The sequence below is a fragment of the Catharus ustulatus genome, chromosome 8 (assembly GCF_009819885.2).
Source record: "Catharus ustulatus isolate bCatUst1 chromosome 8, bCatUst1.pri.v2, whole genome shotgun sequence".
In the NCBI taxonomy this organism is placed as follows: Eukaryota; Metazoa; Chordata; class Aves; order Passeriformes; family Turdidae; genus Catharus; species Catharus ustulatus.
The window spans coordinates 17,201,114-17,221,519 of record NC_046228.1 but is presented as its reverse complement, the minus strand read 5'-3'; the positions used below and the strand labels follow the sequence as shown (position 1 = coordinate 17,221,519).

The 20,406-nt window shown below is 41.4% G+C and overlaps 1 protein-coding gene across 1 annotated transcript; it reads right to left on the bottom strand.

Annotated features, from left to right (window-relative positions):
• Positions 1–678: 678 nt before the first annotated feature.
• On the bottom strand, positions 679–10,164 carry ACTA2 (actin alpha 2, smooth muscle). Its single transcript, XM_033065747.2, has 9 exons — positions 10,034–10,164; positions 7,314–7,485; positions 5,487–5,615; positions 4,065–4,175; positions 3,492–3,576; positions 3,248–3,409; positions 2,812–3,003; positions 1,729–1,910; positions 679–970 (listed from the first exon to the last, which is right to left on the bottom strand). Exons 2-9 carry the CDS (start codon positions 7,440–7,442, stop codon positions 827–829), a joined length of 1,134 nt encoding a protein of 377 aa, XP_032921638.1. The 5' UTR covers positions 7,443–7,485; positions 10,034–10,164; the 3' UTR covers positions 679–826.
• Positions 10,165–20,406: the final 10,242 nt, after the last annotated feature.

The following is a 20,406-nucleotide window of genomic DNA, read 5'->3' as shown; positions in this document are numbered from 1 at the left end:
TAAATTATTTTAGCTACTTTAAACACATTACTCCCCCCCTTAAAAAAAAAAAGTTCTGAAGAGAAAGTATATTAAGCCAGCTTAATTACCCTTTAGATCTTGCTATAAATCACAAAATAAAAATAATAGGCTGCACTCATCCTGAGGGAATACAATAGGCAAATCATATGTTTGACCTACTATTAGTGTTTAGATATGCTCCCAAAGGAACAGGTTTTATTTCTTTAAAGAAAACAGAATTGTTGTGGTACACATCATACACCCCTGGGCCATGCACTAAGAAATTAGCTTTTCCAGCATGATAGCTGTGAAGTAAGAAGTGATGTGGACAGATAATATTTCTGGGTAGAGCAGATGCAAAGCAGCGTGCCCATGCTCATCCTGATATTGAACAGATGCTGTGCTCCTTTGGTACTGCCTAGAACTTTGTAAAAACCACGACTGGTTCTGTGTGCAGATTAAAATGTTTTCTGAGGCTAAACTGAGAGAACATGCGGCCTGACAGGTGAGCATCTTCTGGCACTGGTATCATCGAGTTAAAGGTACCACCATTTCTGTTAATCCCAGTACAGTGCAGTAATAAATTCATGTCACAAGATGGAGCTTCAAGCCAGCTGTAATGGCATCTCCACACAGGCACGGCTTGGCTTTTGTTTCTGTTTTAAATAGGAGCAGCAATTTCATAGCATATTTAAAATTTATTTTAAGAAATACACAGTATCCAATCAATTAGATTAACTATGATGAAGGATTTATGGAATGAAATTATAAGAATGTATTTCCCTGAATACATTCACACTAAGGAGACATATAAAGAAAAAGCAATTTAAAAGCATTTGCGGTGAACAATGGATGGGCCAGCTTCATCATATTCCTGTTTGCTGATCCACATCTGCTGGAAAGTAGAGAGGGAAGCAAGAATAGAACCTCCAATCCAGACCGAGTACTTGCGTTCAGGAGGAGCAATGATCTGTTTAAGAAATAAAAGCATTAAGTACAACTGAGGTGAATAAAACACATTTTTATAGAAAAATACTAAAGCAGTGATATGTGATATTAACAAAAAAAACCCCTACATCTATGTGCTAGTGCTATCCATTGCTGCAAGCAGGAAAGTTTAAAATTTATTGTATAAATCTATACCTTAAATTCTCTGCCTGACTCAACCTTCTCAGTGACCCCTATCCCTATCAGGTACTCCTGGGCATATATGAGAAAAGGGGAGATAATTGCTCTGGAAACACATAATGGTAGTCCAGATGTGCTTGGAAAAATCAATGGCCTATGGAGTACTCCTTTTGGTATAGCTGATAAGACGTTTGTAAAGCAAAGAACACAAGATTTGAAGCAGCAGAACAAAAATTAGCTTGTCTAGGTCTCCTTCAAACTTGTAAGCCAAAGACAAAACCAGCATTTCCTCTCTCCCATGTCCATCAGACTAGAAGGGCTGAAGAAGCTCACACACAGAGGAAAATTTATGCTTCTGGGTTCATGCTGTTCTTTGGCCACATTAGGAAATTTGACAGAAATCAACCTGAACGAGGACATGAGAGAAGGCTCTCCTAGCACCAAAGCTACCAGTTGATGATTATTTACTAGATAATTCAGATGTGACTCAAAATATGTTAAAAACCACTTACTTTGTAAGGTGTTGCATGTTTCACTAGATCTTTGAGGACTTTGTAAATGCCAGCTCATGTAGTCTACAAATGATTGCACCATACATACCTTGATCTTCATGGTGCTAGGAGCCAGAGCAGTTATTTCCTTCTGCATCCTGTCTGCAATACCCGGGTACATTGTGGTGCCTCCAGACAGCACATTGTTGGCATAAAGATCCTTTCTGATGTCTATGTCACATTTCATGATGCTGTTGTAAGTGGTTTCATGAATGCCAGCAGACTCCATGCCTGGGGAAGATACAGAAGAACAGTGAGGAAGCAACTCTCTGTACGGACTTAAAATTGTTAAGGCAGAACTGACATGCTGTTCAGGGACTCTTTGGATGACATTTTTGGAAATGAGAGTTTTGGAAATCTGGAAAGTCATTCTGCAGTTGCCTGAATTATTTGTTTAAGGGTTCCTTGGTGTACAACCCTCGCTCCCCCTAACACACAGCAACTCCTCCTTAAAAAGAAAGTTGGGGGTGTGGAATAGTAAAGTTTCCACTAAGTTTTTGCAGGCAATCTCAATTGTCCTAAGAATTCCTTATATGGTCTTGGAATAATTTGTTTTCTTTTTTTTTTTTTTTCTTTTTAAAAATAAGTCAACTCAGAAAAGTCAGAATATGTCCTAATACCTCTAGGTATGCAACTATATCTCTGAGTTGAAATTCTGCCTATTGGCAGAACTGACACTGGATTTCTATGTGACCTAGTTGCAAGTCTGCCTTCATGGATGTTGATTAGCATGGCATCGTCTTGGCTTTGCTCTGAAAAGGCAATGAACCATGGATTCAGGATTTGGAGCAGTCTTCTGGAAAAATAAAAGTAGGTCTTGCTGCCTGCCTGCCCCTCCCACCTCTTGCCACTCCTGGCAAGCACATTCAAACATACAAAATTACACAGGCCCGATGCCAGAAGGCAGGAATAAACATTGTGGGTTTATTTTGGGAAAGCATTCTGACTAATTGTTTAACATGAAGTTCTTCCTACTACATTAATAGCCCTGTTCTAAAAGATTGTTTTATAATGGGTGCTAGGACACACTCGTGTACAGGTCTAGGCGAGTTAGTAATGGAGCACAAGCAAAAGGAGACAGGGACTTGGATTTCTGTGCAGTTTACCAAGACAGAGCAGTCAGTGAACCTACCAATGAAAGATGGCTGGAAGAGGGTCTCTGGGCACCGGAAACGTTCATTTCCGATGGTGATCACCTGACCATCAGGAAGCTCATAGCTTTTTTCCAGAGAGGAGGAAGATGCAGCAGTGGCCATCTCATTTTCAAAGTCCAGGGCCACATAACAGAGCTTTTCCTTGATGTCACGGACAATTTCACGCTCCGCTGTAAAGAGAATTCAGTCTTTAAAATGGTACTTAGAAAGGACCTGAATGGTTGACTGGTTGTTCCCTTTTATCCTCCAACATCCTCCCCATATTTTAGATAAATCCCCTGCTAGTCTTTCAGGGGACTTTCACGTTGGAGACCTTCTCATGCCTATTCAACTTCAGAACCACTGATAGTCCTTCTGAGGCCAATAGAAACACTGCACATGAACAACGCTCCTTTCCAGCCTTGGCGTCCTTACCAGTGGTGACGAAGGAGTATCCACGCTCCGTCAGGATTTTCATGAGGTAGTCTGTCAGGTCCCGGCCAGCCAGGTCCAGACGCATGATGGCGTGTGGCAGGGCGTAGCCTTCGTAGATCGGCACGTTGTGGGTGACACCATCCCCAGAGTCAAGCACGATCCCTGCGGGAAGGTAACACACAGCTCATTCCCATCCTACCCACAGACATTTCAGACATCCATGCCATGTTCCCCTGAGGCTTACCTGTGGTACGCCCAGAGGCATAGAGGGACAGAACGGCTTGAATAGCTACATACATGGCTGGCACATTGAATGTCTCGAACATAATCTGAAATGCAATTAAATAATTGTCTTAACACTAGAGGGCTTAGCTTAGTTGAAGCAATTTAATGGAAAAGAGGTAGAACACAAGATTTTCATATTTCTCTATGGTTGGTAAAAACAAGAAAGGAAAATACAAAATCTAAATCCAAAAATATATGTTCTGTAAGATATCTCCCTGTATTTGGCCTGTATCCTTAACATATTAATACAGCCATAGGCACATATTAAAGATAATTCTGTAATAGGCCTGGGCATAAAAATAGATTAAGATGACATAAAGTTTGGACAGACTGGAGTTCTTACATTCAAAGTGGTACAATTTTCTAAACTATATATAATAACATATAAATAAGACAGGTGGTCACTGTGTACTTTCCATCTTCCATAACTGAGAGGACAGAGTGCTGGACAGCATGACTAACTGGAATGATGTCATTCACATCCTGTTGAATGAAAAGGTTGGATTATTCCAGAGCTTTAGTGGGAGCTCACCTGGGTCATTTTCTCTCGGTTGGCTTTGGGATTCAGCGGTGCTTCCGTCAGCAGAGTCGGGTGCTCTTCAGGTGCAACCCGGAGCTCGTTATAGAAAGAATGATGCCAGATCTGAGGATAATGAGAGAAGCCAAGGGGAAGAAACACCATCAGTCAGCAGCTCAACATCACTTCCAGAGAGGTACTGAGCTCCAGCACTCTGCTTACAGCTCTAGATATAGGGTGGTGATGTTTCTCATGCAGTTGTTCTTACTGCCTCCATAAAGACTACCAGAATAACTGTAGAAAGAAAAGCACTACCCTCAGGCTCTACTACCAGTAATATATGACTTACTTTAAGGACACATAAGCTAAGGAAAATGAATATGGTACTCTTACAGTAGAAAAAACAGAACTGGACTGTTGGTTCCAGCAATGCTATTTCAATAATGACTGAAAAGGAAACAGTTCTGGAATTCAGAGAACATATACGGAGTTCAATAGGTAATGGGTCTCTTGACAGTTTCATCTTTTGGTTTGTAAAGGCCAGCCCAAGAATTCATGAAAAGAAATGAAGATAAATGGTTTGTGAGGTTGAAAGACAACTTGTGTTTATCACCTCCACACAACTTGTTCTTACAAGCTGCAAAAATTTTAGGCCAAGCGGAGGAGGAGTGAGGAGATTAATACACTGATAAGAAGTAAAACAACGAGGTTTTAGTCTGAAGGCCAAGTAGTATTTGCTAAGCTTGTTTTGAAGCTGGTGGTGGTTAGGGACTGGTTGATATGTTTGGCATCTAAAAGATTTTGCTTTCAAGCAAATCCTACAATCCAGACTCATTAAGTTCTGGGTGACTCCACACACAGTGTGTTGGGCTGTCCAGACTGATCCAAATAGCCCTATTTTCACAGAAAAACATTCAATGGAGATACCATTTTAGAATCTTAGCAATTATATTATCTGTACAGGCTATCACTATAAACATGGTTCTGGAAGCCTTTCAGTCAAGTACTGGCTCTGAAATGGATGCATTGCATTGCAATATCGCAAGCATTAAAAAGTATGTGTATAAATACTGCCCTTCACATCAAAATCACATACATTGCAATTCTCCAGAAACCGATACCTTCTTAAATTCCATTTTCTATTAGCGAATTGATCTATTCCTTTTTTTTCTTCCTTCTCATCTCTCTCCCCCTGCCCCCTTCTCAGTAACTAGCAAAGATCAGGCTGGAGTAAAAGAAATCCTAATTACAATTTTGATGTACTCCTACTGATACTCAGGCTTTAGATGCATGTTAACCTTGGCTGTCAACAAGCTTCTCCGTGAACCATATTGCATAGCATGACACTTTCATCTAAAAGGTAGTGGATATTCTGTAAGTATTTGGTGTAAGTAGTTCTGTTGTGTAGTACACATCAACTTTTCAAAGCTGCAGTACCTTCTCCATGTCGTCCCAGTTTGTAATGATGCCATGCTCTATGGGGTATTTCAGGGTCAGGATTCCTCTCTTGCTTTGAGCCTCATCACCCACATAGCTGTCTTTTTGACCCATACCAACCATCACACCCTATAAAATAACACAAATTGTGTTAGTCTCTCAGGGAACGTCATAAAGTAGAACATTAGCTGAGAAATAGATCCAGTTGCCAGTTATACTAGTTACAAAACAGTTTATTAATACTAACAAATGGAGAATTATATATTGCTCCTAAATTGCCAATATTTAAAGTTCAGTTATTAAATCTCTGGAGTTCATATTTGCACAACAGTTAAGTAAACAGAACAAGTACAATATTAAATGCATCAAGATAAAGTGGAAAAATTGAGTTGCTTTAATGTTTGTTATTATTTAGGGATGAAGAGTATGCGAAATGGTAATAAAGTGGAGTAAAAGCAAAAAGTAGTATTGTGCCATCTAAGGGTCAAGATGGAGTGGTACACTGTACATTTCCCAAAGCTTAAGTTTCAACATTTTTTAATCCTCTATTTGAATGCCAAAATACTGTAATTAGGGGTGGACAATTTCAATCTACTGTGTGGACTTCTTTACAGATATTTTCATGGATCCTGTAGAAATTATTAAAGGACCAGAAGCTGGAAACTACTCTGGACATACACTGGTCTCTATATTAAGGTCAGAAATAATGAAAAAAAAAAAATAATTTAGTAGGATCCTTTAAGTGCATAATACTCCTATGAGAACTTAGTCATTACAGATTCCAACCCTTGGCATCTCTAAATCTATGTATTAAAAACAGGCATCCTAGATTTGCAGTTTTTAATGGGATGATCCATCCTAATGATCAGGAAATAAAGGTTCTAGAAACTGTATTTGTTTCCACTGTAACTATATGGCTTGGTTTTGAACAATTAATATCATGTACACTAGCTACAGACAATGGCATTTGAGTACACTTTTTAAATTATGGTAATTCCCAGAGGCCTCAATTAACCCTCCAGTCCTGGTTTCTGTACTGAAAGGCAGGTATTTCTCCAATTCTGGAGAACTTAAAATACAACTTTTTGGGTATATAAAGTGGTTTTTCTTACAAAGGGCTTGCCTCTTTCCACCAGAACCTTGGGTGACATAAAAGCAATTAGGTAGATCTGTTAATTACTTGGATTAGTTTGTTGGGATCTAGACAAGCTGCTCTAATACATGCTAATGGTGATCTATCTCATAAACTCTCTATAATTAACGGCTCGGATAATAAATGTATTTTACAAACTATTAAAATACAGTGGAATGCATCATATACAAATGTAAACCTTGAAGCTAAAGAAACTCAACCATAGACAGGTGCTCATTTTGACAGAGCTAAATTAATTAAGTCAGAAAGGTTAGGAGGAAGCTAACAGAAAACTTCTGCTTCCTCCTTTAGTCTTACACACACTACCTATTATCAGCTTAAAAGGCAGTCAGAATTTCCAGATGTTCTTGTGTTGGGCTTATTTGGATTTTGGGTTGAGTTTCTTTAAACTAGTTTTACTCACCTGTCTGGTGATTTGAATCTCTGGGTGATTCAAAATTAAAGGACAGGGAAAAGATGATACAGAAGGGATTGAAAAATTTTAAAAGGATTCTTTTCACAAGGCAAGAGAATTCCTTTGATTCAGGTGAGTGCACTGCTGGACTCATTTTACCTAGAAATACTTCTACACAGATCACCCTAGGCTGGACTAGACCCTGTAGACACAGATGGCCCTGGCTGAAGAGCTGGGGACAGGGCAGCAAAGCCTTCAAACAACCAAAGTAGTTCATCACCTGGTGCCTGGGACGACCCACAATGGACGGGAAAACTGCTCTTGGAGCATCGTCTCCAGCGAAGCCGGCTTTGCAGAGCCCTGACCCATTGTCACAAACAAGGGCAGTGCTGTCCTCCTCCTCACACATCTTCTACTGCAGTGTCTGCTGGCCTTCCAGACAGAAAACAGCCCTAGGAAAATAGCAGGGAAGAATTACATCAAAACCAAAAATCACACTCAGGTAGCAGAGCCAGCCTGGCTCTAGGAAAGCAATGAGAACTGTAAGGGGTGTATGGGAACCACCGGGCTGGGGGGCTACAGGAGGGAACAGGCTTCCCTCTGAAAGCATGGGAGGTTTCAACCATGTCTGCCAAAGGCTGTGTGCACTAGAGATTATCCAGGGAATTCCAGAGGAGACTTCCAGCCCTGCGGCACGGGCAGAGAGAGCAGGGAGCAGCAAATGTTTATCTAAATTTGGTCTCAGAAATCCACGGCTGGGGGAGGGAGATAAAAGAGAACAATGAACTGGCAGCTGTGAAAGAAAAGATTCATTTGCGTTGAATTCAGCACAACTTCTGCTATTCCATCACCTTGACAAAATCCTGACACGTGGATAGCTGTTAAAGGTAAGAGCACTTCAACTTCCCCTTCTAGACATGGGCTTCCCAAAAACTAACTACATTAAATGCTGTGCATGTACCAAGGGTGTTTTCCTGATGCAGATATTAATCCACTGGTGAAGATTGCCAATTAAGTTTACATTTAACCTTTTAAAAAGGTAGAAATTTTCCAAAAAGAAAAGGGAAAAAAAAAAGAGAAACAAGTCTTCTCCAGTTCTCTTCTAATAATTCAGAAAAATAAACCCACCTTTAAAATTAAGCCAGAGACAGTATGTATTTTAAAATCTGGCCATAACAACTGCTCTGTCATCATTTCAAAGCAGCTAATAAACTACATTTGTAGAGCGACAGAACAATTTATGTTGGCTCCTCAGCTCAGTAAAAAGAAACTGTTTTCTTCCTCTGGCAACAGGAAGATAATATGGGTAATAAAAATGCTTTGAAGACTTTGTATTAAAGTCAATTACAGAAACAAGCACTGAATACCAAGACTCAAGAAGAACTATTTGCTCACAATTTATAGCGTGGTAGGGAATCACTTGGCCCATTCCAAGCCCGGGCTTCCATGCAGAGTTCAACAAATTGCAATGTGTTAACAGCTAAGGGAGACAGCTGTCATCCATGGACCAGCTGGCTCCACACACAGTCTCCAAAACCTTCTGCTGCAGGAATACTGGAATTGCAGGCAGCAATGAGAATGGGGTCAGCAAGAGCCGTGGCCAGTGAGCAAGGAAGGCCACAATCTGTTCAGCCTCTTCAATGGATGGAACAAGCACAGACATTTCTCTCAAATGCTTCATTTGAGATCCTCTGTCTCTCCCCAGCCAGACAGCCACGAGACACTGCTGCAGCCCTGCTCCTGCAGGCTGTGTGGGCAGAGCTCCCAGCAGAAAACAAGGATAGGGAAATCCTAACTTTGCATTCCAGATATTTTATCATTATAACTGTGGAAGGAAAATAAGTTGCAATTTCTTCGCTTATTAAACTCCTGGGGAAACAGGCTCTTTATATTAAAATATTAAAAATATTAAAATATTTACTGAATGGAGTACAACTGTTATCTAACATGAATGAACAGACTGGTTTGGACAAACCATTTCCTAATTAGGAAATATGCGTTTCAGCCGTCTGTTTTTGGAACAGCCTTTGAGGTCAGGGGGGTTGCTCAAACCAGTGCTGCTAATGCAATGCCAAAAATCACTTGGGGGAGGGGAAGAAGGGGGCAGGAAAGGCTACATTTCTGAGCTTAGTGGACTCTAAATGAAAACCATATTTAGTAATAAAGCACAAAAAGTTGAAAAATCAGACAGAGGGCTCTGCTACCAACCAATGAGTTACAGCTCAGCACTGCCATGGCAGGCAGCAGCAAGATCTCAGAGCAGCAAATGTCACTGAGCAGGGTGGAAGAAAGGAAATCTTTCTCCCAAGTAAACAGTACAGTCCTTAGCCTCTTTCTTCTCCCTGTTTTACATGTAAATATAATCAATCACTTCACCAATCTTCACAATAAATTATAATGAGAACTTCAACTCCACAAAAAGTGCTGCATGTAGCCTGTTTGTTAATAAATGTTTGGCATTTTACAGAGCAGTAGTTCCATATACATAGAGACAAGGACAAATACACATGCATCCTCATTTTATCCTATCAGACACTGCTGATTTGCATACTTCCAGCTCCTCTTGCAGTCACATTCCACAAAACACTCACTTCTTACTCATTTGAAAGCACTGAAGCAAATCTGCTAAGAAACACTACTACATACCCTATCAGGAACTCTGTCCCAAACTAGCACCCCAATGTCACACAGGTTCATTTAAACCAGATTATATCTGCAATTCCAGCAGTGGCATTATACAAATCATGTCTTTATACACTTGCTGAAGTCCTGGTAGAATCAGCAAAATTATTACAGTAGAACTTTTCTTTCCCTTTCAGAATATAAAATAAAGACAACTCAGTATAAATACTACAAGTATTTTATCAACTCAATTCTAATAAGTTTCCTAAGCAAATTACAGCACAGCAGTACATCCTCCTGAACAGCTTCCACTTGACATTATTTAATTGAAATCCTCCAGCAACCTGTAAATCATGCCATTGGTTCCGTGCCACTTACCCTGACAGCGCTTGGCTGGTGATGGCTGCTCTAGGGTGGTACACTCTGTATCTGAAATCTCAGAGGTTATATAGCCCCTTCAGCTCTTCTCCTCCCACTAGCCTCCCAAACAAGGAGCAGAGACAGACAGAGACAGAGCTGAAGTCTCTAACAAAACCATATAGGGACCTTAATACAAAAAACTCTAATCTGGGTGGCCACAGGCCCTGGGTCTCTTCCCCTGCATTCCAGTGTAGAGCTCATGAAACAGGAGGAGACTTTCAGCTGTGTAAGATAAACACTTTAAAACTTCAGGAGAGTTGCTAAAATACAGAGAGAGTGTGCCCACAATAGACATGCTCTGGCAGGAGGATCATGTGTTCTAACAAGAGAAGTCCAGGAATTCACAGTAACATCCAAGAAGCAGAATCAGAAATTGGAAGAGCAGTCATTTATAACAGGGAAGGTCTTTTTAAACAAACACCTTGCTGTCATTAAAGATTTTCATAAAAACAATTAATAAACATTTTTGGCCAGCTAAACAGCTGCTCAATTTTTCCACAAAGTCTCTTTAAAAACTTAGCATTTTGCTTGTACAATAACTGTTGCCTACAGGCTTAAGGGTAGTAAAAAAAGCACCATCTGTTGTACAAAACTCACAGAGAAGCCTTTGAAGGTTGTGAAAATGTTCAGTTTAAAGCTTGTTATGATCTCCTCTGGTCTGTGATGGATTAGAATCCATTCTGTTTCTTTGAAATCTTGTTTTCCAACTCCAGGACCTTTAGGCCAAATTTGCCCTAGAGCTGCTCCACTGATGGCCGCAAGTCTGGACTGTCATAAACTCACATCCCAAATTGTTCATAATTAAATTGTATTTTATAACCCCAGCAATCTTTTTCACTGAACAGGTTTTTAGCAAATAAAGGAACAGTTCTCACTGTACAAGTTATTTTCAGCCCAGGCCTGGATTTCTACAGCTGTAGCCAACTGTTCTCTGGACAGATTAATAATAGTGAAGCAGCCCTTTCACAGCCAACAATGTTTTGCCATTAAGTTTGTACAGATGAGAAACAGCATCTCTTAACTCCAATGTTAAACCTCACCAATTCAAAAGTTCTCCAAGCACACAAGCCAAGAGAGATGTGATAATCCAAGTGGGATCCTTCCTTCGCAAGTCTTGTTACAAGGAGAGGCACCATGCATTTTTTATGGAGTGCTTGCTGCCTGAGTAGCTTTCATGCAAGAAAAGCTCCCAGAAAACCACAGTGAAAGTTTTTCTGATGTGAAAATTTAAGGAACAAACTACTAGCAGAGATAGCAAATAGGCTGAATTATGGAATGAACCAAAAGGAATTTAACTTTTAAGGAAAGGAACTTTTAAGGAATGTAACTGTCTTGGAGAGTCAGAAACAGAAGCTAACAAGTGTTGGAACGTGAGCCATGCAAAAGCTATTTATTATTTCACTTCCATCATCAGGGCAAAAGACAGAGATATTTAAGGCATGGGGCAAAAGAAGAAAAAGGGAAAAAAAGAAAAAGAAAATACCCACCAAAGTAAGCAAGCCAAAACTGAGGATCTAAACAGGCCTTTTTGCATATCTCCAACTGACATGCAAAGGACAGCCAAAAGCAAATTCTTTGTTTTCAAACAACACTCAACAACATAGCTGAGAAAACTTTCATACCTCATACAGAACATATGGTATTAGATCAGGGAACCTGGGTCAAGGGGAAGGGGAATTTCCCAGAGCAGAACCCTCCAATGCAGTATCATGTCTGATTTCAATACAAACATCAACTACCTTCTAGATCACAAGAAACACACTCCGAGGTGCTCAGAAAGCTCATCCTTGAAATATCTTGAAAATACCTAGACTGGGACAAAGATTCAAAAGAATCCAAACTTTCTGCCTTACTGAGCAGAAGTTCACACTCCCAAAAAAACAGAGGTCATTGCAGTATGGTGAACACAGCACGTGTGAGCTTGCAGAGCCACGTAAAAAACCCTTCAGCAGAGCTGATGCATCATCCACACTGCTCCTTGGCATAGCTAGAAATAGAGGCAACAGTTTTCTACAAGAGGCCTTTGTGAACATCAAGGAGACAGTGGCCGTGCAGATACCAGAGACTGGACCTCTTGAGCTTCCTCATGATTCCTGTAACCTTACCCTGGTGTGTACCACAATTGCTGCTGGTGGCAATGGTGGCAGCAGCCCCCTGCTCTGAGGAATGGTAATTTGGGTGGGGGTCACACATCACCTTCCCTGTCAGGGCACCAAAGATTTCAGGGTGCTCATGGAAAAATACAGTTGACACAGAGTCTCACTCAGAGCAGGCAGTTGTTGATGTGGTCATACAGAGTAAACACCAGTATTTGGAAGGAGCTGCCATGTGAAGGATATTTGTTACAGACAGGCACTGGCAGAGTAGAAGGAAGAAGTAAGTCCAGAGGCCGATGGAGCAATAGGGAATGGATACACAGCAACAGCACAGGGAAAATGCAGAGGTGCTGCCCAGCCACAGCTCCAGAGCACAATGAAGAGCAGTGCTCAGCAGGCAGCTCGTCCCTGCAGTGGGACATTATGGAAAATGCCAGGGCAGGAAGGAAAGAAGGCAAACAGGTGAACTATACTAGGAAATGAGGTCAGTCCACTCCAGGGACATTATAGAATAAAAGAATTTCTTTTCTTTTTAGTGACTCCATGCTGAAGTTATGATCATACGAATATTTCTATACATAAAAGCTCATGTGAAAAAAATGACATTGGTAGCTTACACCTTTCTTCTCAGTAACTTAGGTCATTGCCAGAGGGGCAGGGGGAGAGGAGAGAATAAACTCAGTGTGAGACATGAATGAGTACCTAAAGAGAACTGCATAGAAGGAGTCTGAGAATCAAGCCTAGATGCTGGGTATCAAACCTCTGAACCCTCCTCTGCAGCTATGGACAAATAAGAGCTCATTCTGAAAATATGTGTGTATATATATGTCTGGTGGGGGTCTTTGAGGGTTTTGTTTGTTTGTTTGTTTGTTTTTCAAGGAAAAGAACAAAACACCATTCCTGAAAGTAGTTTAGCTTTCCCTCTGGAGGCCTCTTCCAATGCCAGCTCCTAGTGCCTGTCTTCCAGTTCTTATCCCACTCACTTGTGTAGAAACTACACCACACAATTTGCCTGGTGTGTCTGCATCCCAAGATTCTTGTTCTTTCTTTGTATCCATAGCCAAAATCTATGGTTTTTATTTAACTACCTCTGAGAATTTGTTTGGTTTTCCTTGCTAAACTCTTTTGCAATTTGCATCACAGGAGTACATCTGGAGTACAATCACAGAAAGTAAAAGATGAGGAAAAACTAATTCTGCCTCTCTTCAGCATCTTTTATCCTGATCTCTAAATAGAGATACTAGCAACCAGATACTCCAGAGCACATTGGGAACTCTCCTATTGACTTCAAGCACCTCTCAGCATATCAGTGGAAATTTAGCTACACCTTCCTTAAGTTCTTTCTTTTCAATAACTTGTGTGGATTACCACATGGACTCACAGCAGCAGGGGCTGTAGAGCCACCCATGCCCAGGAAACAGGCTCCAGCTGGCCCCAAGGATGCCAGCTCAGAGGCCCAGCACCAGCGGGTAGATGCCATACTTTTTTGGTAAAGAAGGACAGAAGCTGCAAGCTTATCCCAGTCTATAGAAGACTGTGAATAAAGTAATCCCTTTGCTTTACTTTATAAGGGAAAACAGCTTCTGAGATGTGCGTGGAGACCTTTCTGCCTCCATCCAATTGGCTGTTTAGGAATGAGGCTCTGCTAAATATGTCCCTGCTCCTTTTTATTTGGGGATTCCTTTCATCTTCGTAACATTAGCAGAATCTCTAAATGTTTTGGTTAGTCTGGCTTCAGGCCCTCTCCTCTATCTCATTGATAGGCTTTACACATCCCCACCCCCTATTTTGAGAAAGACAGGAATAAATAAGCTTTAGGGAGCAGAAAGTCACTCTAATAACCTGATTCATTGCAGCTGTCACACAGTAAGCATCTGTAAAGTGTCAGATTAACCATAAGCTGTCAGACCCATAGATTAGCTTTCCCTGTGATTGTCAGGCTCCTGCACTGGTCTCTCTCTAACAACTAAGACAAATTTGCTCTAATCATTTTCAAATACAGTAGTTTCCAAACTACAAAGTTTGGAAAACTAGTTTTGCCCATGCTCTTCAAGACCAAGGGGAGACAGTGTTTGCCATCTTGGTCCTCTTAAGCAGGGTGATGAAGAAAATTAATTCACAACTTTCCTTCATCTTCATAACAAGGTATCTTCCTCTATGGTGATGTGGTAAAATTATTCCTCATTCGAAATCAAAGGAACATGTTCAAAGTAAAAATGAGATAATGTCTCCCTCATCATCCTTCTCAGATAAATAAACAGCACATAAGGACAAGTCCTGCTGGGTCAGGCTGATACCCATACAGCTCAGTATCCTGTGTCTGAGATTTCCTGACAGCAGATGCTTGGAAAGAAATAGGATACCTACAGTGGTAATTTTCTTCCTATATCCTTTCTCCTTCCTTATGTACAGCAGAAAGATTTCTTGAGACAGGAGTATGTACCCATGTCCTCATGCATAATAGATGCAGATATATTTCTATTTTTCCTCTATAAATTTGCCTAGTTTAAGTACATAGTTTTGAATGCCCTTCACAACCCCCCGTCTTTGGTTTTTTTTTTGGTAGAAATAAACACGTTTTGTCTGCAAGGCATCTCCCATAGCTCACACTCCAACTGGAGTAGACATGCCTAATGTTAGAAGGAAAATAACAAATGTATCAAAAAGGTAGTCAAAGGAACACTGTCTATACCAAGAGCTGCAAATCCCGCAGAGATGCTGAATAAGCTCTCAGGCCATGGGCCAGGGCAGAGCTCTGACCCACTGGGTGCAAACTATCAGCAGCCCCTCAGCAGCTTGGTCACAGTTCACAGGGACATGTCTGCCCAAAATGACACTACACAGGGACTCACAACAATGTCACCGTGGAACCTCTCTCAAGAGCCACATTCCCCACAGGATTAGAACCTCTGCAGCAACAAGCTACCCAAACTTGTCAACATGTAAATGGCATCTTACACCGCTTCACTGTGAAAAACAAGTCCTGTACGTCTGGGGAAGTCAGACTGACACAGCCTGTGTGTGGGACAGGCAGAGCACAGGGGTCCTTCCTCCAGAACTTCCCAGCTCCACAACCAGCACATTCCCAGACCGACAGCAACAAGGAGACAAGTTCTCCCCCCATTTTTGCGGTAGTTGTCCAGTTATTATCTCTCCAAGAGCAAGATTCCAAGGGGAGCTTGCACTTTGTAAGAAATCAGATGGTTCCCATGAGAGAAACTTGCCGGAAGCGAGTTCCATGGAGCTATTGCAGATCAAACCTGTGGGCTCAGAATGCTTGGTTATATCCCAGCCCAGCTCCTGGATGAGCCAATATCAAACCATGAGGAAAACAACCTCTACAAGGTAATTTCTTTCACTAGCAAATTTAACAATTTACTGTAGTGCCAGAGTTTCACTTTTTGGCTCTAGATGATGGCAAACTGTGGAGCCACTCTCAGCACAAATGTCACCAGGCCGGTACCTGCCTCTGCCAAAGCCCAGCCCTGGTCTCCATCCCTTCCTCCTGGCACTGGCTCAGAGCACTCAGAGGTTAAGTGTCACTGCTGGGCAGGACAAGGAGTTGTGGCCACACTGCAACTTCCTTATCTTCCGTATGAGTCACTCAGCACAACCTACAAACAGCTGAGGGCACAGCTGAATCTTCTGTTTTTTCAAACCTACACAAGAACCACTAAATAACAGTGAAGGAATGAGCGTTACTTGGCAAGAAACCAGAGAATGTACAAAATATACAAGGGGAAATCTACCACCTTTGTGACTAAAGTGAACACACACTTCAAAAAACACCTTTGACAAAAAGGAGATCTGCTTTTGGACTTGGCATTATATGAAAGTGTATGCTGTTACATGCAAAGGTAAAAAATAGTGTGGCAAATGCAAACAAATTTTATACATGTGCATTTTCTGTATCAGAAAAAAAGAAGTCAGAAGTCAATTCGAAAGTTTGCAAAAACTCTTTGGGGCTTTTTTGATTTCAACTCCATTGCAAGAGGATGCTAAAAGAGCCATCAGTAAAGTCGGGCATGGACATTGCAGCAGGCAGGAATAGCCTGCATCCACACAGGTGTTACAAATAGTCCAAACTGCCTCCAGAAAAATCAATGCTTATTTTCATTAGCCCTTAAAAATGCTTGAGGGGTTTTCCCCAGGAAGAAAGGAAGTTTAACAAAAATTGCAAGCATGTAATGACAAGAAGTAACTAATTACAAACATGCCAGATGAACACACCATTCTAAGTCAACCTATCACAGCTGCCAATACAGAATTCAAATAATAAAAAATAAAAGGAGGTAATAAGCATTGAGAATAACGCAGTATAAAAATTACTTCTTGTAAATTTTTTTTAGGAATATTATAAACAGAGTTGTAAAAGCCCTCTAAACTCTTTTACATTCTAAAACATTAAAAATAAACCCTGCAGATCCAGCATATGCAGAGTAGAATGAGAACTGCCGCTGAAGCCTTACAGCACAACAGTGCAGGGAAATTACCGCTGAGGGGGTGGAATTCTGTGGGACTCACCACTGGCTATCCACCTTAATGCCTTTATCAGTGATCTGAACAACAACAGAAGTTACAGATAAAGTTCACAGATAAAACGTGTGTGAGTGTGTATGTATTTTTATAACTTGCTACAACCTACATTGCAGATCTAAGATAAAACAGAGTCCTCCCCAACAGAATCCTGTTTATAATATGAAGCCTTGAGAAGGCTTTTTACATGTGTGACCTGTGCAGAAGGATTCCTTCCCCATGCCCCCATGGCACTTTTGCTGAATGCCATTGTGGCTGATGAAAACACACCCAGGAACATGGTGCCTAACTCACTGCAGCTTGCAGAAAGGACAGGACAGGACTGCCTGGTGCTCTCCTGTGCCCCATGTGCTCTGTCACACCTCCCTGCACTCATGCTGGCTCCTGCTTGGCCCTGGAAGTGGCTCCTGTTACAAAGCGTGGTGCCCCAGGAGACAGACAGTGGTTGATGGCTGGTCATTCAGACACAGCTGTGCCTCATGCATGTTCAGTTATAAATTGCTCCCCAAACGATGCTAAAGCCTCTCAAGAAAACTGAAGCAGGCAGGCCCTTGGTCCTTGCTTTGCAGATGCATCTCAGTTACATAAGGTTGTTTTTTCTTCCTCTTTCTTACAGGCAGCCATAAGAACTATGGAAAAGTACAGATAATGTGCTATTTTTGTTCAATAATTTGGTTGGTTTTCTGAAAGTGCAAAAGAATTTTCCAATCAAACTTAGGGCCTTCATTTAACTCTTCCACTAAATGTGTTTTACATACCCAGCTTTAACTGCTTACTCAAAGTCCCTTTCAGGCTGAAGAAAAAACTTTTGTTCCTTTTCTTTTATGACTGTAAGGAAGACTTAGATACATAATTCTGAAACAAACATAACCATCCTCCTGAAACATGGAAAAACTCAGAATTCTCTGAAGCTTTTCCTCATTCCAGCCCAATTATTGTACCACTAGTCTCAAGGGAGACGAAAACTGTCTGGACTCAGCTCAAACCTGCAAGTGGGAGATTTCTTCAAACTCAACTTTTTTTAATCCATTTCTGTTCTTCTTGCAAGCCAGTAACATCACCAAAACAAAAAGACAAGTTCTCAGAGTTATAGTTTCTACCATGTTGTCAGTCCTGAAAGTACTTCTCCACTTTCCCTTTCTATCAGCTCCTTGCTAGCAACTTGTTGAAGGCATAGTAACTCCTTTCACTGCTGCAAAACACTGCTGTAAAACACTGCTGTACAAGGATCCTGAAAATGCCTGGATAGTTTCCACATCAGGATACCAGAACTATGTACAACTCTTCCAGTTTCCTAATTAGAGCCTGTTACTTACTGCAGTGTACTTAGCAGTCTCTGGGAATTCATTTACGAGGTCAAATGTTCAGGCCACTTCAATACAATATAAATCATTTCCCTGCACGCTGATTACTCTGCACTACACAGCATGAACACATTGTTTAATACAAGGAGAAAATGATGCAATTAGCAGATCTTCAGTATGAACACATCCCCTTTCTGAACTGCATTTAAATAAAACAGCGTTGCTATAGCATTTTATTGAATTAGAAACCAAACACCATTCACACTGCGAACGGCCAGGTCTTCTCAGGAAAAGGGGCTGGAAGGAACAGGGGACAACCACACTTGGCAAAAAGGGCTAACATCTGTGTTCTTTTACTCTGCATACAATACAAGCTACTGTTTTCATGAGGCTAAACCTTCCCTGTCACCCTGCTTTTAATAACTTACAGTTATCCTTTTGTAACTTGTTTTTTGTCAGATCCTGTTTTTCAGGTGAGCCTCCTAAAAAGAAAATGTGGGGTTTGTAGCAGGTCCCTCAGGAATAGTGGGGCAGTAGCTGTGAGGGCAAGGAATAAGCTCCATGTACCAAGAGCCTTTCACTGCCCCCAGCTGTGACACTGCAGGCTCTGCCACATGCCCAGTGCAGGCAGACCACACTGCCCCTTCAGGGAGATGATGGAGAAGGGGTTGGTGGCCAGCCCTGCCTCCCAGAGAGAGGGAAATCCCCAGACATTGACATATCTTTACATATGCTTTATGTATAGCTGGTGAAATCTCAGCTTCAATCAAGGCAATATCAAAATTACCATTGATCTCAAAAAAAAAAAAACAAAAACAAAAACAAAAACACCTTGTCTCTTTGGCATGAATAAAGGAAAGATGAGAATTCAGTCCAAAACCTCTACTTCCAGAAGGTTTCATTTCCCTACACTGGCAGCAAAGGCATGTGAGTTCCCCTTCCTTTCATATGGAACTGAGGAACTGCTCTCCTCTCAGCTGGCTACCTCCAGGCAGGGAGGTTTCTGAGCATCCCCAGACTGGGGGGAATGTATGGGAAACCTGTGGCTTTAAGAGCCAGGGCTTGCACTACCACTGGAGTCTGCTGCCCTTCCAGAGAACCAGAAATGCATGTTCTGCTGTCCATCCCTCTGCAGTCCCTCATCCAGTCTCCCATTCCTGCATCTGAGCTGGCTGCCAGCAGGAGAGGCAGCTGTGCAGTGTGGAAAGGATGCCTCTTTCAAAATACCAGCTTCCAACAAGTATTTGAGAAATTATTCAGCTGAAAAATAACACCAATGTCTTATCTGGGAATTTAACAGACTGCTTCAGATAGCTAACATCACTGCATTCCTTCTTGTTCTGACCACCCTTAGAGATGTACAGCTATCTAAGCACATCCTTTAATTGCTGATGAGAACCATCAATAGAAAACAATCCACTGCATTTTGCCAGGAATATAAATCAGTGTGTACTACGTACTTAATTCATTTGCTACAGCTCATAAAACCTTACTAAGCAGTGGGCTGTGCAGCTGAATAGAGAAGGTATGACTCACTCCCGTAGCTTCAGCAGCTACCCAGGCCTCTCTCCTGTCTGCAAATGTGTGGTAGAAGTGGGGGAGTAGATGAAGGTAGGGAACAGTGATAACTCCCTGATCTTCAAACTTTGTTCCTACCACAAAGCCGCTCTCTACCAGGTTTTACCTGAAGCACAAATCCTGCTTACAAGCACACAGTCCAGGAGACAAACATTCAGAGTAAGGTCACTGCACCCTGTTCTGGCTCTGAAGAACGTTTGATGTCATGGCAGATGCCAAACTGCATCTGAGATGTTAGTGGGAGGGATAAGACTTTTCACATCACTGTTATGTCTTCCCCACCCCCAAAGAATTTCAAAGGTTAAGTGATATCAAAAGAAACCAAAACAAGAGCGTTTGGAGTCTCAGCCACACGGCACTGCTTTTATCTAAGCCTGCTAGTCTCACTTGTCAGATGATACTCCAGAAAGAGAAGCATGACAGAGCAAAGCAAAACAGAGGAACTGAATTCCAAAGATGTAACATTTCTTACAGTATCAGAAACTGTGGCATGCTAAGACCCTTTAAAATGTTTCCTTTAGCTTCTCCTCCTCACTGCCATATTCAATAAAATTTTTTTTCTTTAAAATTATAATGAAAACTTCCTTGAAGGGTGGTTCTTTGAGCATCACATACTCAACATGGGAAATGAAGCCAGCTGGTGCACCTGTTAAAGCCATCTTCAGATTAAAGGTCTAAAGCAGAGCTAAAGATCTCCTTTTATTCACATTTACCTTTTAACTCCAGACATTTCTCTGTAGGTTTTTCCTCTTTCATGCTTAGCACAAGGATTCAGCCTTGGATTTATCTCACAAGTGCAAGAAACTCTCAAATTAAA

Excerpts from the sequence above, each read along its gene's own strand:
- ACTA2 (XM_033065747.2), bottom strand. The coding sequence starts at position 7,442 with ATGTGTGAGGAGGAGGACAGCACTGCCCTTGTTTGTGACAATGGGTCA. Across the intron at positions 5,616-7,313 it reads TGGGTCGTCCCAGGCACCAG|GGTGTGATGGTTGGTATGGG; the intron begins GTGATGAACTAC and ends GTTATTTTATAG. Across the intron at positions 3,004-3,247 it reads ATACTCCTTCGTCACCACTG|CGGAGCGTGAAATTGTCCGT; the intron begins GTAAGGACGCCA and ends TTCTCTTTACAG.